The following is a 19,487-nucleotide window of genomic DNA, read 5'->3' as shown; positions in this document are numbered from 1 at the left end:
TTTGAACTCTTTATCTGGTAAATCACTTATCTCTGTTTCATTAAGGACTTTTTCAAAGGTTTAATTTTGTTCTTTTGCTTGCAACATATCCTCCGTTGCTTCATTTTCTATGTTGGTTTCTTTGCATTAAATAAAATAGCCACCTCTCCTAGTCTTGAAGGAAGTGGCCTTGTGTAGGAGATTAATCTCATTGTTTAACCTTGCCTTAGCTCTTTGTTGTCTGTCAAACCTTTGTGGTTGTCCAAGTAGCCTATTTTATTTTGAATGGCTCCCAGTAGTTGACATGTGCCAAGACTTATTTTTTTATACGATTTACATTTTGGCATTTGGATATTGTTGTTTTCTTCTTTGGAATTCTCTCCATATATTTCTTTGAGTGGTATAACCTAAAGCAAAATGCAATGTGTATTTGATCCTTTGGAAATTTAACTGAAGCAATTCTTCACTTACCTCAATTTATCCTTTGTTTAATACACAGTGAAATTGCATTAGGTACTCCCCAGGGTTCTTCCACACTGTTACATACTTACTTAATTCCTATTCATCTTATGGTTCTCTATGATCCTTCATCTCCTTCTCATTGTTAGCAATTTTCTTCTTTCTAATGTAAAGATCAATCATCCCGTCTTGCAAATTTATAATTTATATTTCCCAAGTGCACTGCACTGTGTCCTCTTAGGTGAATTGCCACCTTTAAAAGACTAAAGCATGCTTTAATTGTGGTATATATTACTTTAGACTCACATGGAAATCCCTTTGTAAAAATCATATGATTGTTACATGTGCAAAATATTTCCTCCATTTTAAGAACTGTAAATCTATATTGATCCCCAAAACTTGGCCTCTGTACACCGATGCCAAATTGAATCTCGGAGACAGAGTTTTGGGTGAAGTAGAAAAGAATAGCTTTATTGCTTTGCAAGGCAAAGGTGAACACCATGGGCTTGTGCCTCAAAAACTGTGTGTCCCAGCCTGAGAGGATTTGGTGAGGAGTTTTACAGCAGTGGTTCAAGGGCAGGGCTGCTGATAAGGATCAAGCCGTGTATGTTCATAATGAAAAATGTCAGCAGATATTACATTGTAATCTACTATTGGTGATTTTCTCTAGATATGGATATTCATTAAAGAGTAAATTTGAGTTAGATATTAACAACAAAATTAACTATGCTTTATCACTCTGTACTCACAAGCATTGTTTCTATTTCTTACCCATAAAACCATTCATTAGTTCAAGTATTCACAAGTCTGCTAAGTCCTGTTTATTCTCCATTTTAAGTACAACTTTAAAAGAAACTGTTCATTATATTTTTAAAATTTATTAATTTATTTATTTTTGGCTGCATTGTGTCTTTGTTGCTGTGCACGGGCTTTCTCTAGCTGTGGCGAGTGGGGGCTACTCTTCGTTGCAGCGTGAGCGCTTCTCATTGCGGTGGCTTCTCTTGTTGCAGAGCACAGGCTCTAGGCATGCGGGCTTCAGTAGTTGTGGCATGCAGACTCAGTAGTTGTGGCTCATGGGCTCCAGAGTGCAGGCTCAGTAGTTGTGGCACACAGGCTTAGTTGCTCTGTGGCCTGTGGGGTCTTCCCGGACCAGGGATTGAACCCATGTCCCCTGCAATGGCAGGCAGATTCTTAACCACTGCGCCACCAGGGAAGTCTGTCTGTTCATTATTTTATCTAAGTTCTATTTATATCTGTAGGCATCCTGCTTTATCTTTCTCACATTATGATTAAAGTTTAAAAAAATTACTTAGAGATCCTAGCAGGCACACATAAATTTAGCCATATGCCTGGCCACAAATAATATTTAATGAATGATGTGCATTTTCATGAAGCAGAGTGCCCAACATTTATTAAGTATATACTAGGTGCTTATTTATTCAACCACACTTGATAAGGACACTAAGGTATTAGAGTGGTCAAGTACAAGTGGCACATCTGACACTTGATCTAAGGGTTGTCGTACTAAAGAATACTGTGCTTTAGTTTCTCTTCCAAAGGGGATATTAAATCCAATAAGTTTAATTATTTACTTACTTATTTTAAACTTTTCTTGGCTCAAGCAGGCCTAACTTCATCATAGGTCATAATGGGCATGTGATTGTTCTAGGGAACCATTCAAAAGGAGAGACAGTTATGAAACCTCATTGTAATTAAAAGACTGATTTTTGTCAACTTGTATAAGTGACTCCCTCTTCCACAACTTTAAATTATATCTACTATTATCTCTGAAGGCCCTTCTAAACTAATCTTTCTTGTAAATACCAATAACTGTGTACTGCTAAACAAACTTGACAGATTGACAGTTTAAAGTGAGGTGGCTCTGGGATATTTTTCATGGCTTTATTATCCCATGTTTTGGATTATCTGGGTGAGTCCTAAATGTAATCACTAGTGTCCTTATAAGAGAAAGGCAGAGGGAAATTTGACCTGAGGGGAAGAAGGTAATACGTAATGCAAGATGTTACTGGCAGGACTTCCCTGGTGGTCCAGTGGTTAAGACGACGCACTTCCAATGCTGGGGGTGTGGGTTTGATTCCTGGTCGGGGAACCAAGATCTCACATGCTGCACGGAGCGACCAAAAAGAAAAAAAAATGTTACTGGTTTTGAAAATGAAGAAGGGGCTGCAAGTCAAGCAAGGCAAGGAATGTAGCTCTGGAATCTGGAAAAGGCAAGGAAATGGATTCTCTCCTAGATCCTCTGGAAGGAGTGCCCTGACCACACCTTAATTATGGCCCAGGGAAACTGATTTTGATCTTCTGATCTCAAAAATTGTAGAATTAATGTGTGTTGTTTTAAGCGAACAAATTTGTGATAATTTGTCACAGAAACCATAAGAAACTAATACAAAGACTAAACAACCTTTTATTTACTACTAGAACCACAGTTTCTTAATGAAATTGCATCTAATTTTATTCAATTTCCATTTCTGATATTCTAGTAATTTTGGTGCTAAGCACATAGCAACGTCTAAGGAGGTATGTAGCTGTTGAGCTTAGAGACAGTTCTTTTCATTTAAAAAATCCTTTGTTGGCCTCCTCAATTCCTTATTTATCACCTCTTCCTTTTTGTTTACTGAAAATACCTTCCCTAAGGAATTGTCTGTGACCCTCCTCTGTTCTTCATAATTTTATACTCACTACTCTATTCACTGCCAGAGCTATCATTGTTACAGTCCAGCCAATGCTCTTGGCCCATCTGCTAAGCTCCAGACCCACATTTCCAATGGTGGGCTGTGAATCTTTGATAGCTATCTTTTATAGCTCATTGGCATCCTGCATTCACTGTAACTAAAACTGAATTCATCTTCCCACACATAGATTTATAAACAGAAAACCAAATAATACCAGAAATGAATGTTTCATCAAATAAGGCATGTTAAGAATTTTGTTTTGCTTTGTTTTACACAATAATGGAAAACTAGAGAAGTATCTAATTTTTTGGTTTTTGCAGATGTCAATTTTGAGTAATATTTCTTCCAATATGTCTTCACTTTGCCTTGTTCCACATGGACCATCCTAGTCATGGTGCAAATGCTGCAGGAATGGAAAATCTGACTTTTAGATTATTCTGTATATGAATTTTAACACATTGATCTTCTCAGTCATCAAAAACTTTATATATAGTTGTTTTTCTGTTTAACCATTATAAGCCATATCAAATGCTCATGGACCATGCATGTTGTAAGTGCTGCTCTGACATCACACTGAGGTTTGTCTTTATGTTTAAATCAACTTTTACTGAGGTATAATTTACATTCACTAAGATCTACCAAATTTAAGTATAGAACTGATATGGAGTATGTCCTAAGGTATACTAAGAAAGAAACACAGCAGGGTACAAAAGAGTACATATAGTATGCTTCCTTTTGTGTAAGAAAGGAGAAATATGAATATGTACATTTGCTTAATTTCCAAAATGAAACACAGCTAAGATAAATCAGAAAGTAATAAAATTGGTTACCACAGAGGGTAGGTAAGAATGGGACTCCTTCAACTTTTTAGTACAATTTTGATTTTTGAACCAGGTTAAAATTTTACATGTTTAAAAAATAAATCAATAAGAAAGAAAAAATGCTATACATGAATACAAAGGAACAAATGAACCTAACTGTATATGAAAATAGATAATGTAAAGAGTTAATTCAAGGAACTTGGGAAACAGTGCCCTGACTCTATCTCTTCTTTTTTCTGAATAAGAATTGTGAAGAAATCTTGAACTTTACCTTGTAGTTTGTTACTGGTGGTATTAGTGATTTCAAAACCATTTTGTGTGTATTGTAGGATAGAGTAAGAGTAATACACTGATGTTAGGAACCAGGATTCTCATTGTGAGAGAAGGGTGATAAAATATTCAATGGGGGTGAGGGAGAGTAGAGGAGGAGGGAGATGCAGAGAAAGAACTCTGAGCTACTGGACTGGAATTGGAGGTTATCAAGATATAAAATATGAGCATGTGTGTAAACTCTGCCCACTTACATGGGTCTATATAGTACCCTAAATTTTTTTTTATTGAAGTATAATTTATAAATTTGTGTTAATTTTTGCTGTACAGCAAAGTGACTCAGTTACAGGATACTGAATATAGTTCCCTGTGCCATTCAGTAGGACCTTGTTGTTTATCCATTCTATATATACTAGTTTGCATCTACTAATCCCAAACTCCCAATCCTTCCCTCCCCCACCCCCCCTCCCCCTTGGCAACCAAAAGTCTGTTCTCTAGTTCTGTGAATCTCTTTCTGTTTCATAGATATGTTCATTTGTGTCATATTTTAGATTCCACATATAAGTGATATATGGTATTTGTCTTTCTTTCTGACTTAATTTGCATAGTATGATAATCTCTAGGTCCATCCATGTTGCTACAAATGGCATTACTTCATTCTTCTTTTTATGGCTGAGTAATATTCCATTGTATTTATATACCATATCTTCTTTATCCATTCATCTGTTGATGGACATTTAGGTTGTTTCATGTCTTGTCTATTGTAAATAGTGCTGCTATGAACATAGGGGTGAGAGCCTAACCTTGATTTCTAAATATTACTTTCCGCTAAAAGGAAACAGGGGTCCTTGGAGAAATGACTGATTCCAGGTCTGAGGGGGGAATGTACAAAGTAAACCTAAAATATATTGTTCCAGAAATCAAGGAAGTATTAAAAAAGGGGGTAAAGATATGCCAAAAGGGACAGAGGAGCCAGCTTGAGGGAGCTCCCAAAGGTGAAATCTGGGACATTAAATATAATGAGAATAATGAATACTAAATAAAAAAGAATCCATAAATCAACAACAGTAATTAATAACAACAGCAAACCAGTGGGGCTAGCTAGTAGATGGAGAATTGACAGAACTAGAAAATTACCATTTGCAGTCTCTGGTGTAATACCTGATTCAGGTAAGGACAGTCCAAAAATGCTTACACAGTTTGGTAAAGTTTTCTTGGGAAACAGGATTTATGCAACCTCAAAGTATCAAACCATAGATTATGTACTAATTAAGAGATAAAAGTACTTTGTGATGGAGACTCTGGCATGTACCACCTTAACCAAGTGATTACACTAACATCACCAATAATTGGACAGTGATTTTATGTGCCTCCAGGACTGATTCTTTGAGAAAAACAAAAAATTACTAATTATTGGTGATATTAAGTTTGATCACTTGGTTGAGGTGATACGTGCCAGATTTCTCCATCATAAAGTACTTTTATCTCTTTTAGTTAGTACATAATGTATGGGTTGACACTTTGAGATTGCATAAATCTGCTTCCCAACAAAATTTCACCATTGTTTTAGCATTCCTTGGATTATTACCAGGAATGTTTAACTTTAATCTCATCATGACGAAACAATGAGAGAAAGCTAAATTATGGAACATTTTCTGAGGACTAGCCTGAATTCTTTGAAAACACCCAATGTCATGGAAGAAACAAAAAAGCAGGTGAACTGTTCAAGATCAAGGAGACTAAATTTAATATATAATTATTGATTGGATCCTGGACTGAAATAAATCAGTGTAAAGAACAATATTGGGGCAACCTGGCAAAGCCTGAATATGGACAATTGTTAAACTATCAACAGTCAAATTTTTAAAAATTGTGACAATATTGTGGTAATATAGAATAATGTCTTTTTTCTAAAGAGATATTTCCCTAAGTATTTAGAGATGATATTATGCCTGCACCTTACTTTTAAATGAAGATTGTGGGGAGGAAGGGAGGGAGAATACATGTGACAAAATATTAACTAGTAAATTTAAGTGAAGGGTATATGAGTGTTAATTTTTAACCTTTTTTTCTTATAATAAAAATTTGTGGAAAATCCCACTGAAAAGGAAAAAAATTTTTAAATATAATCAGTGATCTTTAGATTAGGAGAAAATCTATTACAGTATAATATATTATTATGATCACATACCATTGTTGGCAGGCTTTGGTCACAAAATCATCATCATGAGCTTCCTACAATAAATAATGACATCTCCTGGACTTATTCTTGTTAAATTGACAACTGGAGAGACACTGGAGCTTCTCATTAGGTTCCCAGAGTTGCCATATATTCCAGCATTCAGTTTCCTCAACCTAGATCTACCCCTAACCAGGATCCAAAGCACAGGCGTAATCATGTCTACATCTATGGGTAATCAATCAATTAAATCACAATTTGAAAATCTATTTTTTTCTAATTTTGTGATTTAATCTTCATTACCCATGTAGGTTTAATATTTATCTTCCAAAAAACCCACTTTAATTAACTGTTCCTCAGTTTTCGAGAATATATGGGAGATTATTTTAACAATATTTAAGATAAAACAAGATTGTTTTATAAAATTTAAAAAAATCTGAGTTCTAAAATTTAAAAAATCCATTTAAAATTAACTCTTGAGTGGTCAGTATAATTCTTAGATGAGTGTAAATAACATCAACTTTTGAACAGCTATTGAATAGAGTCCCAGTAAATATCCACTAACAGTTTCAAAGACGTATCAACTGAAAACTAGAAGAGAATGAGACAGACCAGGTTTGGTTTGTATTCAGAATCACTGAAACAGTCAAACTAATCATTGTTTATTGTGCTTTCCCACGAGTGAGGCTTTGCTGAAGACATTGAGAAAGAAATTTCAATACTTACAGTTTTAGTCATTTGCAGTCTGGCTAGGGAAGTAAGAGTTATATGTTTTTAAATATAAAAGCAAAAAACTGGGAAAATCAAAACGTTGAAAACCAGAGGTTTAAATTGTGTATTACATGCCACAATATAAAAAATGTCTTGAGAAAACACGATATAGTCAGTGTGTGTTTGGTAACTCATACTGTATGACCTAAATGATTAGCACATAACAAAAGCATATATTTATATTTTCTAAAAATAACAGTGAATACTAATCATCTCTAACAAACAAAGAACTGGTTTTTATTTTCTGAGTCTTTTAATTCACAAGAATATAAAATCTTTACCTGGACCTCACAATCATGAAGTGTTGATTTGTGGGCAGCATTTAGTATGGAACACAATTCATTCAGGCTCAAAGAAACTTACTTAGAGAATATTTCTAATTAAAGAAGAGGGTTTCAACAATAAGGAGATTTGGGTTTAGGTTTATCAGATTGCAACGTAATCATGAATTTCTTTACCTATGATAAAAGGAAAATTTCTAAGACAGCATTTTGATAATGATGGCTGGTAGTTTATAAATATTATTAACTTGAGAATGGTCATAAAAAGCAAGTATAAAACTTCAATATTGCAGATTTCAAGTACTCCTTTTAATAGATTAAGTGCCGAAATTTCCTAGAGGTATGATCACCTGAAAATGTCTCTCTATAAAGGAAATTATAACAAGTTTAATTTTAGACATCAAAAAACATATAAAATGACACCACAAAATGTAGTTTAAAGGTCAAATTTATTAGGAGATTGAGGTGTAATATACACGGACTATAAATACTGAACAGCTGACTTTATTCACAGACAAGCAGAGATATAATCCGTGCCAACCTATTTTGTGGATACTCTTGTTCTTTTGTTCCAAGAAAAGTTTGCGCCGTAAGACTTGGACTTGGGTTTCGGAACCCTTCTCTCTTCAACATCATAGCTCCATCCTAGAAAACAAAAACAAAAATAAACACACAAGAACAGAATTAAAGAGGACACCTGAAGAACACAGCGAGCAGAGGCTAACTTTCATAAATTTAATGTTCATTTATCACGAGTATGTGTCAAAACATTTGAAATATAAATATTTAGTAATGCGTCCCCTTGTAATCCTGTGTGACGAGAGGGTCTAAAGTATTGCCTGAAGATGATTTACCATATCTTAAAGGTGTAAGCCATGATTTAATTTCTCCTTGCTGAATATTACTTGTTCAAATATCCATTAGTTATGTATTATGTAAAAATTTCCATTCCTCTTTGTGGTTTAATATGTGATTTCTTTAGCTGTAATGAGCAATACTGAACAATATAACCCATCTCACTGCTTTCTAAGAGCTGGTGCCTTTATAACAGTTTGGAGCTCACTTGAAGTGATACAGAGAAACATGTACAGAACTAACTATATAAATCAGAGTTAGAGGAGACCATAAGAGATTACTTGGTTGAGCTCCCTGGAGTTTGACAGGCAGATTAAACTCAAAAAGTTTTTCAACATTTGTTTCAAGGGCTGTCTACATTAGACTCCCATTGAAGTATCTGATAACAGTGCAAATTCTTAGGCCTGACCAGAGATCCATTGGATCAGAATCTCTTGTGGGGACCTGGGAATCTGTACTTAATTGATCCCAGGAGATTTTTATGCATAGAAATTTGAGTACCACTGGTCTAAACTGTCTATTCCCTTCTGAGAGTTTATACCTTCTCTCCAAAGCCCTTCTCAGTGTTTTACAATTTTGAAAACTGGATTTATATATGTCTATACCTTCTGCTTTAAGTATAGTTCAGTTCTTCTAAGACATGGAGAAAAACCAAATAAACACACTCCTCCTTGAAAATATAATTGTCATACTTTTATTCCCTAGTCCAAGCAACCTATCTATATAACTCACTTTTCTTCATTAGATCCATTTTCCATCTCTGTAATTTGTCATTCTTCTCTTCTAGAACTTTCTTCAAATAACTCATCTTGAAACATTTGATTCATGGCTGAATCATGCAGTCATATATAAAATTTCCAAACTGAATACTGTAGTCTAATTAAGTAAGCTTCTTGATCTTGTGAGTTGTTATGAATTCTAGTGCCTCTAGGTGAGTATAGTATTTGCTACCACAAAGCTTACGTTGCAACAAGCCTTTTAGAATTCGATTTTGCCGTAAAAGTGAAGCCTATGAAACTCAAATCATCAAAGTATACTGCTAGTATGCCTATTTCAGTGCCCAAAAAGGGGAAATAATTAATAACTCCACTGCTAGAACACTATCTTCAAAGAAAGCCCATTTGCTATAAGGAAATGGAGGAGGAATGCAAATGAAACAAATGGTTTAAAATACATCTTACTTTCACAGAACCCCAAATACTGGTATATTAACAAGTGGTTGTTTGAATTTCAAAAAATTTACTAAAGAGCATAAGAACAGTACCTACTTTATAGGTTGTCATGAGGTTTAAACAAGCTAATTCATGTAAAGTCCTGGCATTTATTAACTTCTATGAGAAAGGTATTTTTCTAAAACCTTTATATGAATTAATATTAGTTCTTTTATATAACTGAGGAAACTGAGGCACAGAATGGTTAGGTAACTAGCACAAGGTCACTCAGCTAGGAAAGGGCAGAAGCAGTATTTGAACACAGTCTGATTCTGGAGCCTGTGCCTTAACCATACTCTATTGGTTCTTGTGGTTTATAGTAAGAACTTGATAAACGTAAAGGTATTATTTCTCCCTCAAGTTTGATTTGCAACTTCCTAGCAACTTATCTTCTATATGAAGTATTAATGTGAATAAAATCTGTCATATTGGAACCCATTAATTTTGAACTTATGATGCTTTGAATCTAGTTAGGCATAATTTGGCCTAGTAACTATAGAAAGGGGTTTTGGTAAGCAAATTAATACTGTGAACTAAGTATAATTTTAACATTATAAACTTCTCAAGCATTTCCTACATTAATCAGCAAGTGGTGCTGATAATTATAAAATACTCAATTCAGTAAAGCAGGTATAACAATAATATTTACTGAGCATTTGTTATACATTTAACAAAGATTATCAATTGCCTTCTCTGTGTCAGGAACTGTTTAGACACCAGAGGTAAAGCAGTAAACAAAAAATTTCCAAACTTCTTCAAGTCAGTAGGGGAGGAGAAGTTAATAAGTAAATGCATAGTATATTACGTGCTAATATAGTAAAACGTACAATTAAAAATATATATTATATACTAATGAGTACTAAAGAGAAAACATTTTAGAAAGGGCAGATAGGGGCACCTTCCGTCCCTGAGAAGATCACATTTGAGCAAAGACATAAAGGACATCAGAGAGTTAGTCATGTGGATGTCTGGAAAGAGAGCTTGAAGGCAAAAAGAACGCAAGTACAAAGGCCTCCATTCAGGAATGCGCCTGGTATTCTGTGTTCTAGGTCCTGCACTGAGTTTTAAAATTGAGTTCATAGGTTGCCTGGCTTATGAGGTAGGCATTATAAATACCCTGATTTTATATCTAATTATGAGGAAAAATAGAGAACATAAACAAGCAGCCTAAAGCCACATGGCTAATAAGTGGCAAAGCCTGGATTTTAATTCAGGTTAAGTCTATGCACCTAACCACCTCATAATAAAATGGCATTTCCCTGTAACTGCAATTTTTATCTATTTCACCCATCTCCTTTCAACCTGTGTGATTTCCTAACTTTTTTTTCTGTTTATTTTTGTAAATGAGTTGAAAAGACGGTTTTAAGAATCCCTGGAAAGTAAGGCTATGTCCTCCATATGTCCCCCCATAGTTGTGAAGAAAGGAAATCGTTTCTAGTGTGGATTCTATGTCTGGTTATTGTAATGATTACTGGTAAGTTACCCAAGACTCTGTGATCTTTTTCTTGCCAAATGATGGGTGAGACGACTTACGTTCCCTCCCCCTCTGCCTTCCTACACACATTCTCCAGCCCAATAAAGACACTAAGAGGAACTGAAGAAGAAATGAGAAAGCACTTAGAAATATTTAGTAATTGGTACTATACACACACACACATACTTGATAATCACTCTCAATTACAGTTAATCCTTCAGCCACGAGGGAGAAAAAGAATTTTTTTTTACTGCCTCAGAATGCAGACATAGCTCTATTATCTGTTCTGTCCATGGAGTCTGAAAACGCTGTCAGGGTCACTGCAATGTGAGAAGACTGGGGTTTTGTACACATAAAAGAACAACTGGTTTGGGTTTTCTCCTGGTAACTAAGGAGTGAGCTGACTCTTGGGAATTGTGAGCCAGATTATAGTTGCTGTTGATAGTGATAACAACAATAAATAGAAGTATCATTATAGGGATTGGAATGTGGATGGGCAAAGCACCCTGTGAAACAAACAGAAACACCCATGGAAGAAACCTGCGTTTGCTAACGGCATCCGTCTCTATGCTATTACTTTCCACTTTATCACAGCCACCAGTGATTCTTCTACGGAAAACCGTTCCCAAAGCGACACAAGCAACTGTGTTTCTCTGATTAAGTAAAAGCAAAGAAGGGTATGAGGAAGTCTAATGACAATTCACAAAGACTGAAACTCAAGTCAGAGTCTACGTAAAATCTCCCTTTGGATTTTTCAGCAGTTTTCTACTATGTAGGACTGATGTTACAATGAAAATTTGCCCTTTTCTGGAACCCTGTTAAGAATCTGACCACATTTCCAAGCATCCCTCTACAAAGTGTCTACCTTACAGTGCCTGGATGAACAAATTTACTGGTCCCACTAAAAACTTCATACCACAATCTTTTAAAATTATTTTTGTAATATTGTAGCAGTATAAAGGCTACTGGGGCAAGCTGTAGCTTAAACTAAAAAGACAAGATAACTACAAGAGTAAAAGCACTTGAAAGGACATTGAACATTTGTACTTAATGAGTATGTTTCATGAATTGTACTCATCTTTTCTACTTTCCTATTTGAAACTTGTTCTTAGAAGGACAGAAGATAATATAACCTGTGGGAAATAAAACATAGACCTTTAAGAATGGAATCTTATTTGTGAAATGTTTAAATTTCCACAGGAATTGCTTTTGCAACCTGAAAATTTTTTTTAAAGAAATAACTCAAACGAGTTTTTGAATGAGATTATGAAAGTGAAAACGCTTGCACTCTCTGAAGAATGCTTGTATAAAATCAAGGTGTAATCTATGACAATGGTTTCATGTGTTGTTCTGTTGTTCTGGTTGGTCTGAAAACCAGCCCTTGCTCCTCCCAGCTGTGCAACAGAAGAAGATCAAAGCAACTGAGTCTAAGGCAGCTGCCCAGGGATGGGGTAAAGCTCCTAGGGCTGCCGTCACTTCCCACTGAGGAGAGCAGCCATATGGCATGGATTAACCACAAATCCAACCAACAGCACCCAAATGATGAGAAGCTGACTCCCTTTGCTGTTTCACACACTGGAATGCTTTCACAAAGATATTTGAACGTTAAGCCCTAGTATCAGAGAAATACCTCTGGCAAATGCTCCAATAAACTTAAAATGTGATCTGTGATATCCCATGCTCAATTTCTTCTTCAGAAATATGCCCATTTATTTTGTTGACCTCCAGATTGTGGCTGGTATATTCTACGTCCTATGATATGAATGTCTGGTGTAACCTTTTCAAATACTACCAAAAAACAAAAACAGAAAAGCCTCTGAACAAAACGAGACCCCAATAATTTATGAATTCCATGTATGAGACAAAAGAAAATCCCATTCATTTAAATTTACAGAACCATTTTATTTATGGTTCAGTAATGCAGAAATACAGAGAAACATTCATCAGTATTTTTACTGCTTGTGAAATATGTTACCTCTAGTAACCTTGGTTCAAGTCCTGTTAAAGGTCTTTCTCCTCCAATAACCTAATCGCAAACTCTGATATTTGGAAGTGAACGGTTTAATGATTTTTCCTACTGTCCATTTGTGTACAAAGTAAGAACGATCACATAATTTGGCACAAACTGACATATCTGGCAGTCACTGCTAACAGAGGCATGGGATCAGAATAGCAAAGACTTTGAGAGGTATGTTGATACTTAGAAAGTTTCAAGATTCCCCACCAGGCCATGGACCCATACTATGCGCCTAGGTAAAAGCAAAGCATAAACTTAAAATATAATTTAAGGAAGGAAGGGGAGAAGGAAGAAAAGTAGCTTTATAGGCACTCAAAAGTACCTTGGGACTTCCCTGGTGGTCCAGTGGTTAAGCCTCTGCACTTCCACTGCAGGGAGCGCCGGTTTGATCCCTAGTCGGGGAAATAAATAAGATCCTGCATGCCGCGTGATGTGGCCAAAAAAAGTACCCCTATTTGAAATTCTCACGTATCTAATATTTTGGGGGAGAGGAAGAGGTTCAGAATAATTTAAAAATATCTTAGATCTTCTTTTAGAAAATATTATAGAGGAGAAATGTATTTTGGATACACTGGCAAAGCAGTTCTTTCCATGAAACTTATGTAAGATGGATTAGCAACACCCTACACCTGCCACAGCTGCAAAGACCAAAAAAAAAAAAAAAAACCTTTGATACGATAGTTAATGCTCCCTTAAATTTTATCTGTTCAAATAATATATTTGCTATACAGTATTATTATTTTGGAGCCACATTATTCAGAAGTTGCCACAAAACAAACTGGTTTGTGTTCCAAAAGTACATTTGAAAATCAGTCATTAGAAATTTACAACACATTTTTCTAGAGAACGAAACTATACAACAAAGGTAGATTTTCAAAAATCACTTAGGGGCTTCCCTGGTGGCACAGTGGTTGAGAGTCCGCCTGCCGATGCAGGGGACGGGTTCGTGCCCCGGTCCGGGAAGATCCCACATGCCGCGGAGCGGCTGGGCCCGTGAGCCATGGCCGCTAAGCCTGCACGTCCGGAGCCTGCGCTCCGCAACGGGAGAGGCCACAGCAGTGAGAGTCCCGCGTACGGCAAAAAAAAAAAAAAAAAAAAAAGAAAGAAAAGAAAATCACTCAGATTTTGACATAATTGGTCTGGGTGTGGTCTGTGTGTAGGGATCTCCAGAATCCTGTAGATTTCCAGAATCCTATATAACCCAAAATATACTAGAACCTCACTAAGCCCCCATGTATAACACTATCTCTATGAGAAAAATTATTTCAGACTTCCAACAGAGAATCTAAGGATTTCACGTTTGTCTGTCTGTCTTTCTCCTTAGCAGCCAAACGGAACATTTCCCTAGCCACAAGACAGTCAGTAGTACTGGGACTGGGGATTGGGAAGAAAGAATTATGTAGAAAAAAAAATTGGTGCTTCAGTAGAGACGACGAAGTGTTTATAGAACAACAGATCATAGCTGTTAATCTTCTTTGAGTTACTTTGCAATTCCAAACGTTGTATGTACAAATAATCTTCATTATTCGCAGATTCTGTATTTTCAAATTCGCCTACTCACTAAAATTCATTTGTAAACCCAAAATGCATACTTGTGAGGCTTCCATGGTCATTCATGACATGCACAGAGCAATGAAAATTTTGAGTCATCCAACACACATGCTCCAGCTGAGATCAAACGAGGTAATGCTCTGCCTTCTTGTTTCAGCTCTCACACTGTAAACAAGTATCCTTTCTGTAGTCTATTCACAGCCACGTTTTTTGCATTTTTGCGCTTCTTGTTGGTAATTTCACTGTTTAAAATGACCCCCAAGGGTAGTGGTTTAGTGCTGTTTAGTGTTTCTAAGTGCAAGAAGGCTGTGATGTGCCAAGTTGTGTTAGGTAAGCGTCATTCAGGCATAATGCTGTTGGCCATGAGTTCAATGTTCATGAATCAACAAAATACATTAAATAAGGTACTTTTAAACAGAAACACACATAAAAACAAGATGGTGTATTGACTGGCTGACAAAATTTTGTGATCAGAGTCTCACAGGAATCATTTTCCCTAGGAGCAATATTTCAGTATTCACTAATTTAGTGTTTGTGGTGACTTTATAAAACATAACTACCGGGCCTCCCTGGTGGCACAGTGGTTGAGAGTCCGCCTGCTGATGCAGGGGACACGGGTTCGTTCCCCGGTCCGGGAAGATCCCACATGCCGCGGAGCGGCTGGGCCTGTGAGCCATGGCCACTGAGCCTGTGCGTCCGGAGCCTGTGCTCCTCAACGGGAGAGGCCACAACAGTGAGAGGCCCGCGCACCGCAAAAAACAAACGAAAAAAACATAACTACCATGAATAATGAGAATCAACTGTACTTGATAGATATATAAATTCTGTCCTGCCTGGTGACTCCCTAGGCCTTGGAAAAACCAGTTTTGTTTCTATTTGCAATTCATCTCATTCTTTCACTCTATATAAATTTGTGCTGTACTGACTTTTCCTTTGAACTGGTTATAACGCCTGCCTGGCTCCCTTATTTCATGAGTAAAATAAATTCTTCAACACATGTTTACTTATATCTATATTAAATCATAATCTCATCTTTTTCAGGATATTCTTTTAACAATTTTGGAGGTACTACTGAGATGCCCAATAGGTTCACCAACCAAAACCAAGTAAATTTCTTCACCAGAAGTTGTGTACCTTATTTTAAGCTCAGGCATATCTTTTCTTGGCTTCTGAAAGTAAGAGAACTTTGCTGATTCTCGTTTTTCAAATTTCAATGTTGTTCTCTACTAATCTGGGGAACTGATTTAAAGGTCTGATCATTTAATGATTCCCTTAAAATGGATTAATGGGGACTTCCCTGGTGGCTCAGTGGTTAAGAATCTGCCTGCCAATGCAGGGGACACGGGTTTGATCCCTGGTCTAGGAAGATCCCACATGCCGTGGAGCAACTAAGCCTGTGCACCGCAACTACTGAGCCTTTGTGCTGCAACTACTGAAGCCCACGTGCCTAGAGCCCATGCTCTGCAACAAGAGAAGCCACCACAATGAGAAGCCCACGCACCACAACGAAGAGTAGCCCCCACTCACTGCAACTAGAGAAAGCCCACACACAGCAACAAAGACCCAACGCAGCCAAAAATAAATTTTAAAAAATTATAATAACATTTTTTAAAATTAATTTAAAACAACCAAAATGGATTAATGCCTTTAGAAATCCATTCTCAGATGAGAAAAGACAGAAAATCTGGTTTGTTAGTCCTTCCTATTTGAGGTCAGATAAATGAAGAAGTTGTAATCACTGAGTAGAGAACAGCTCTTTAGTGTCGACCAGTGAATATTAAAATTCTATGTTTACTATTAACCCATGGCTGAAATTTCAGAATTGAAATTATAAGTTCTTTGTGTGACTATGTGTGTCTACATAACCTATTAATTCAGAAATGCCTTTACTTCTCATTATGTGTGTGGCTAGTGTTTTTCTACCTCCAGATGGAATTAATGAATTAGATTATAAAATATCATTAAGGGGCTCTGTTCTGACTGGGTATAGAGAAAATACGTGCTTGTATAAGTGGAATATTCCTAAAATGAGGGAACTGAATTTCTAATACCTTGAATGTGCTAGGTTTAAAAAGTATTCTTATAGGACCTAACAAACATTTAAGAATTTAAATTCAGGTAATATAGGTAAATTTTGGCAAATGGCAAATTGAATTTTTGTTTAATAAAAACAGCTATGTTTTCTCTAATATATCAGTGTTAAATATAACACAAGCATAGATTTTTATTCTACCTGAATACAGTCTTTCTAAACTTATACAAGTTTTCTGATCAAATAAGCTAACATTACTTCTTTTCAATGTTTTACAATCCTGCAAAATGTAAATTTGTGTTTATCTACAATGATTAGTTATTCTAACAAACAATTTTATTTCAACACTAATTACATTTTGCAATATGTCATCTTTAAAATTAATTTCCAGGATCTTTAGATAACCTAAAACCTTAAATGATATTAATGAATATTTATTAGATACCTAGATAATTTCTACAATAAAATACTGAACAATTGATTACTAAGCAAAAATTTAAATTTATGTACTTTTGCTTCTTTTATATGCTACAGGGAGGCTGTATCTTTGGTTTGTTAATGGACACGTTCATTTTTGCCACTTGGATAAGTTGGACTGTAAGGAATGCACACGAAGATGGCTTACTAGGAGGACACGGAATTTGCGTCTCCTCACAACTAGGGTACCTGCCAGGCACCGGTGGGTGACCACGGTCACCTAAGGGGACGGGAGGAACCCCCAACGACTGGGTAGGACGTGGGGAGTGAAGGGGGAGGAGAAGTGGAGGGGGGATGGGACTGGCACCCCTGAGGGGTGGCTTTGGGAGGGGAAGGGATCCCAGCCTGAAGGGGGAAACTGGTGAACCGTTAGGAGGGCAGAGGATCAAAAGGGAGCGTGGCCAGGTTTCCCCTGCCCACCTGGATCCCCAGGAATCTGTTGAGATCCTGGGCCAAATTCTCTGCCCACCTAGGCCCCCTCCAGCTGCCTGGGTCCTGAGGGAATGGGAGGGAGGTAAGGGGGTACAAAAGTAAAGGCCCGACCTCTGGGACCAGCACCCCTGAGTGATGGCTGGGGGAGAGAAGGAGTTCCTACACCCAGTGAGACCCACCCACAGTTAGAGGTCCAGTGGCAACGGGGGAGACCCTGGGGGAGATGGTGGGGGAGGAGTGCGAAGTAATGGAAGGGAACACAGCCAGGGCTTTCCCTGGCCACGTAGGCATCAGGAAGCCTGTTGGGCTCCTGGGCCTAATCCTCTGCCCTCAGAGCCTCCCTCCTGCTGCACAGAGCCCAAGCCCACCCCTACACCCCCACCCAGGGCCCTACCTCTACACTCGGAGAACCCTTCCAATGCGCTGGGCGTAAACCCCAGCCACACACCCTCACCCAGGGCCTTACCTCCTAACTCCAGAACTCCACACTCCAGAGGCCCTTCCTTCCCACTTACTGCCTCTCCCCTTCCTAGCAGGTCCTAAGCAGAGGCCCTGCCCCATGCTTAAAAATCGCCCCACCTAGGCCACGCCCCCCAGGGCCTTTCCCAGCTATGTGGGTACTGAGCCTAGGCCCTGCCCCACCCTAAACCCTGCCCCTGCCTAAGTTCCACCCCCTGCCTAAGCTCCACCCTCATAGCCAAGGATTTTTTCTTTTCTTTTTTCTCTATTAGATTGGAGGTCTGTTATACCTTGTTGATTCATTGTTGTTCATTCTTATATATCTTTATTTTTCCTAATCTTTTATTTTTCTAATTTTATTTTATTCTTTATACTTTATTAATGATCTCTCCTTTTGGCTTGTTCCCCACACCCCCCCACCCGCTTTTTTGTTGTTTTCTTTTTTTCTGTTCTGGATTTATTTTACCTTGTGGCAGTTGTTTCAATTATAGTTTTATTTTTCCTAATATATTTTTTATCTTTCTAATTTTATTTTCTTTTTTATTCTTTGATATTGTACTGCTCCTTGTTTCCTTCCCTCCCTCCCTCCCTCCTTCCTTCCTGTTTCTTTTATTTTGCCACGAAGCTTCCAGGATCTTGGCTCCCAGGCCGGACGTAGGGCTTGAGCACCTTTGGTGTGAGCTCCGAGTCGAAACCACTGGACTAACAGAGAACCTCAGACCCCAGGGAATATCAGTCAGAGTGAGGCCTCCTGGAGGTCCTCATCTCAGCACTAAGAACCAGCTCTATCTAACTAACTACCTGCAAACTCCAGTGCTGGATGTCTCAGGCCAAACAACCAGTAAGAGAAGAATACAGCACCACCAATCAAAACAAACAAAAAAATATGTTACAGACGAATGAGCAAGGTAAAAACCTCCAAGACCAAATAATAAATGAAGACGAAATAGGCAACCTACTTGAAAAAGAATTCAGATTAATGACAGTAAAGATGATCCAAAATCTCAGAAACAGAATGGAGAAAATACAAGAAATATTTATTTAACAAGGATCTAAAAGAACTAAAGAGCAAACAAACAGTGATGAACAACACAATTACAGAAATTAAGAATACTCTAGAAGGAATCAATAACAGAATAAGTGAGTCAGAAGAATGGATAAGTGAGCTGATAGATAAAATGGTGGAAATAACTGCCAGGGAGCAGAATAAAGGAAAAAGAATGAAAATAATTGAACACAATCTCAGAGACCTCTGAGACAGCAGTAAACAGCACCAACATTTGAATTGCAGGGTTCCCAGAAGAAGAAGAAGAGAAAAAGAAAGGGACTGAGAAAATATTTGAAGAGATTATAGTTGAAAACTTCCCTAATATGGGAAAGGAAATAGCCAATCAAGTCCAGGAAGTGCAGACAGTCCCATACAGTATAAAACCAAGGAGAAACACACCAAGACACATATTACTCAAACTATCAAAAACTAAATAAAGAAAAATATTAAAAGCAGTAAGGGAAAAACAACAAATGAC

General features: G+C 37.2%; 1 protein-coding gene across 3 annotated transcripts in view; it reads right to left on the bottom strand.

Annotated features, from left to right (window-relative positions):
• Positions 1-7,883: 7,883 nt before the first annotated feature.
• NDUFS4 (NADH:ubiquinone oxidoreductase subunit S4) overlaps positions 7,884-19,487 on the bottom strand; it is a 119,393-nt gene continuing 107,789 nt past the window's right edge. The window contains exon 5 of one of the 3 annotated variants that reach the window (XM_082652185.1): positions 7,884-8,098. In XM_082652185.1, the coding sequence (XP_082508311.1) occupies positions 7,995-8,098 (104 nt within the window). In that variant the 3' untranslated portion in view covers positions 7,884-7,994. Of the gene's footprint in view, positions 8,099-13,307; positions 13,403-19,487 lie in introns of those variants that run through there. The other 2 variants (XM_082652186.1, XM_082652184.1) reach the window with 2 other exon arrangements.

The sequence above is a fragment of the Grampus griseus genome (genome assembly GCF_964374135.1).
Source record: "Grampus griseus genome assembly, chromosome: 3".
Lineage (NCBI taxonomy): Eukaryota > Metazoa > Chordata > Mammalia > Artiodactyla > Delphinidae > Grampus > Grampus griseus.
Note: the sequence above shows the minus strand (reverse complement) of the source record. Positions and strands in the feature narration are given on the sequence as shown.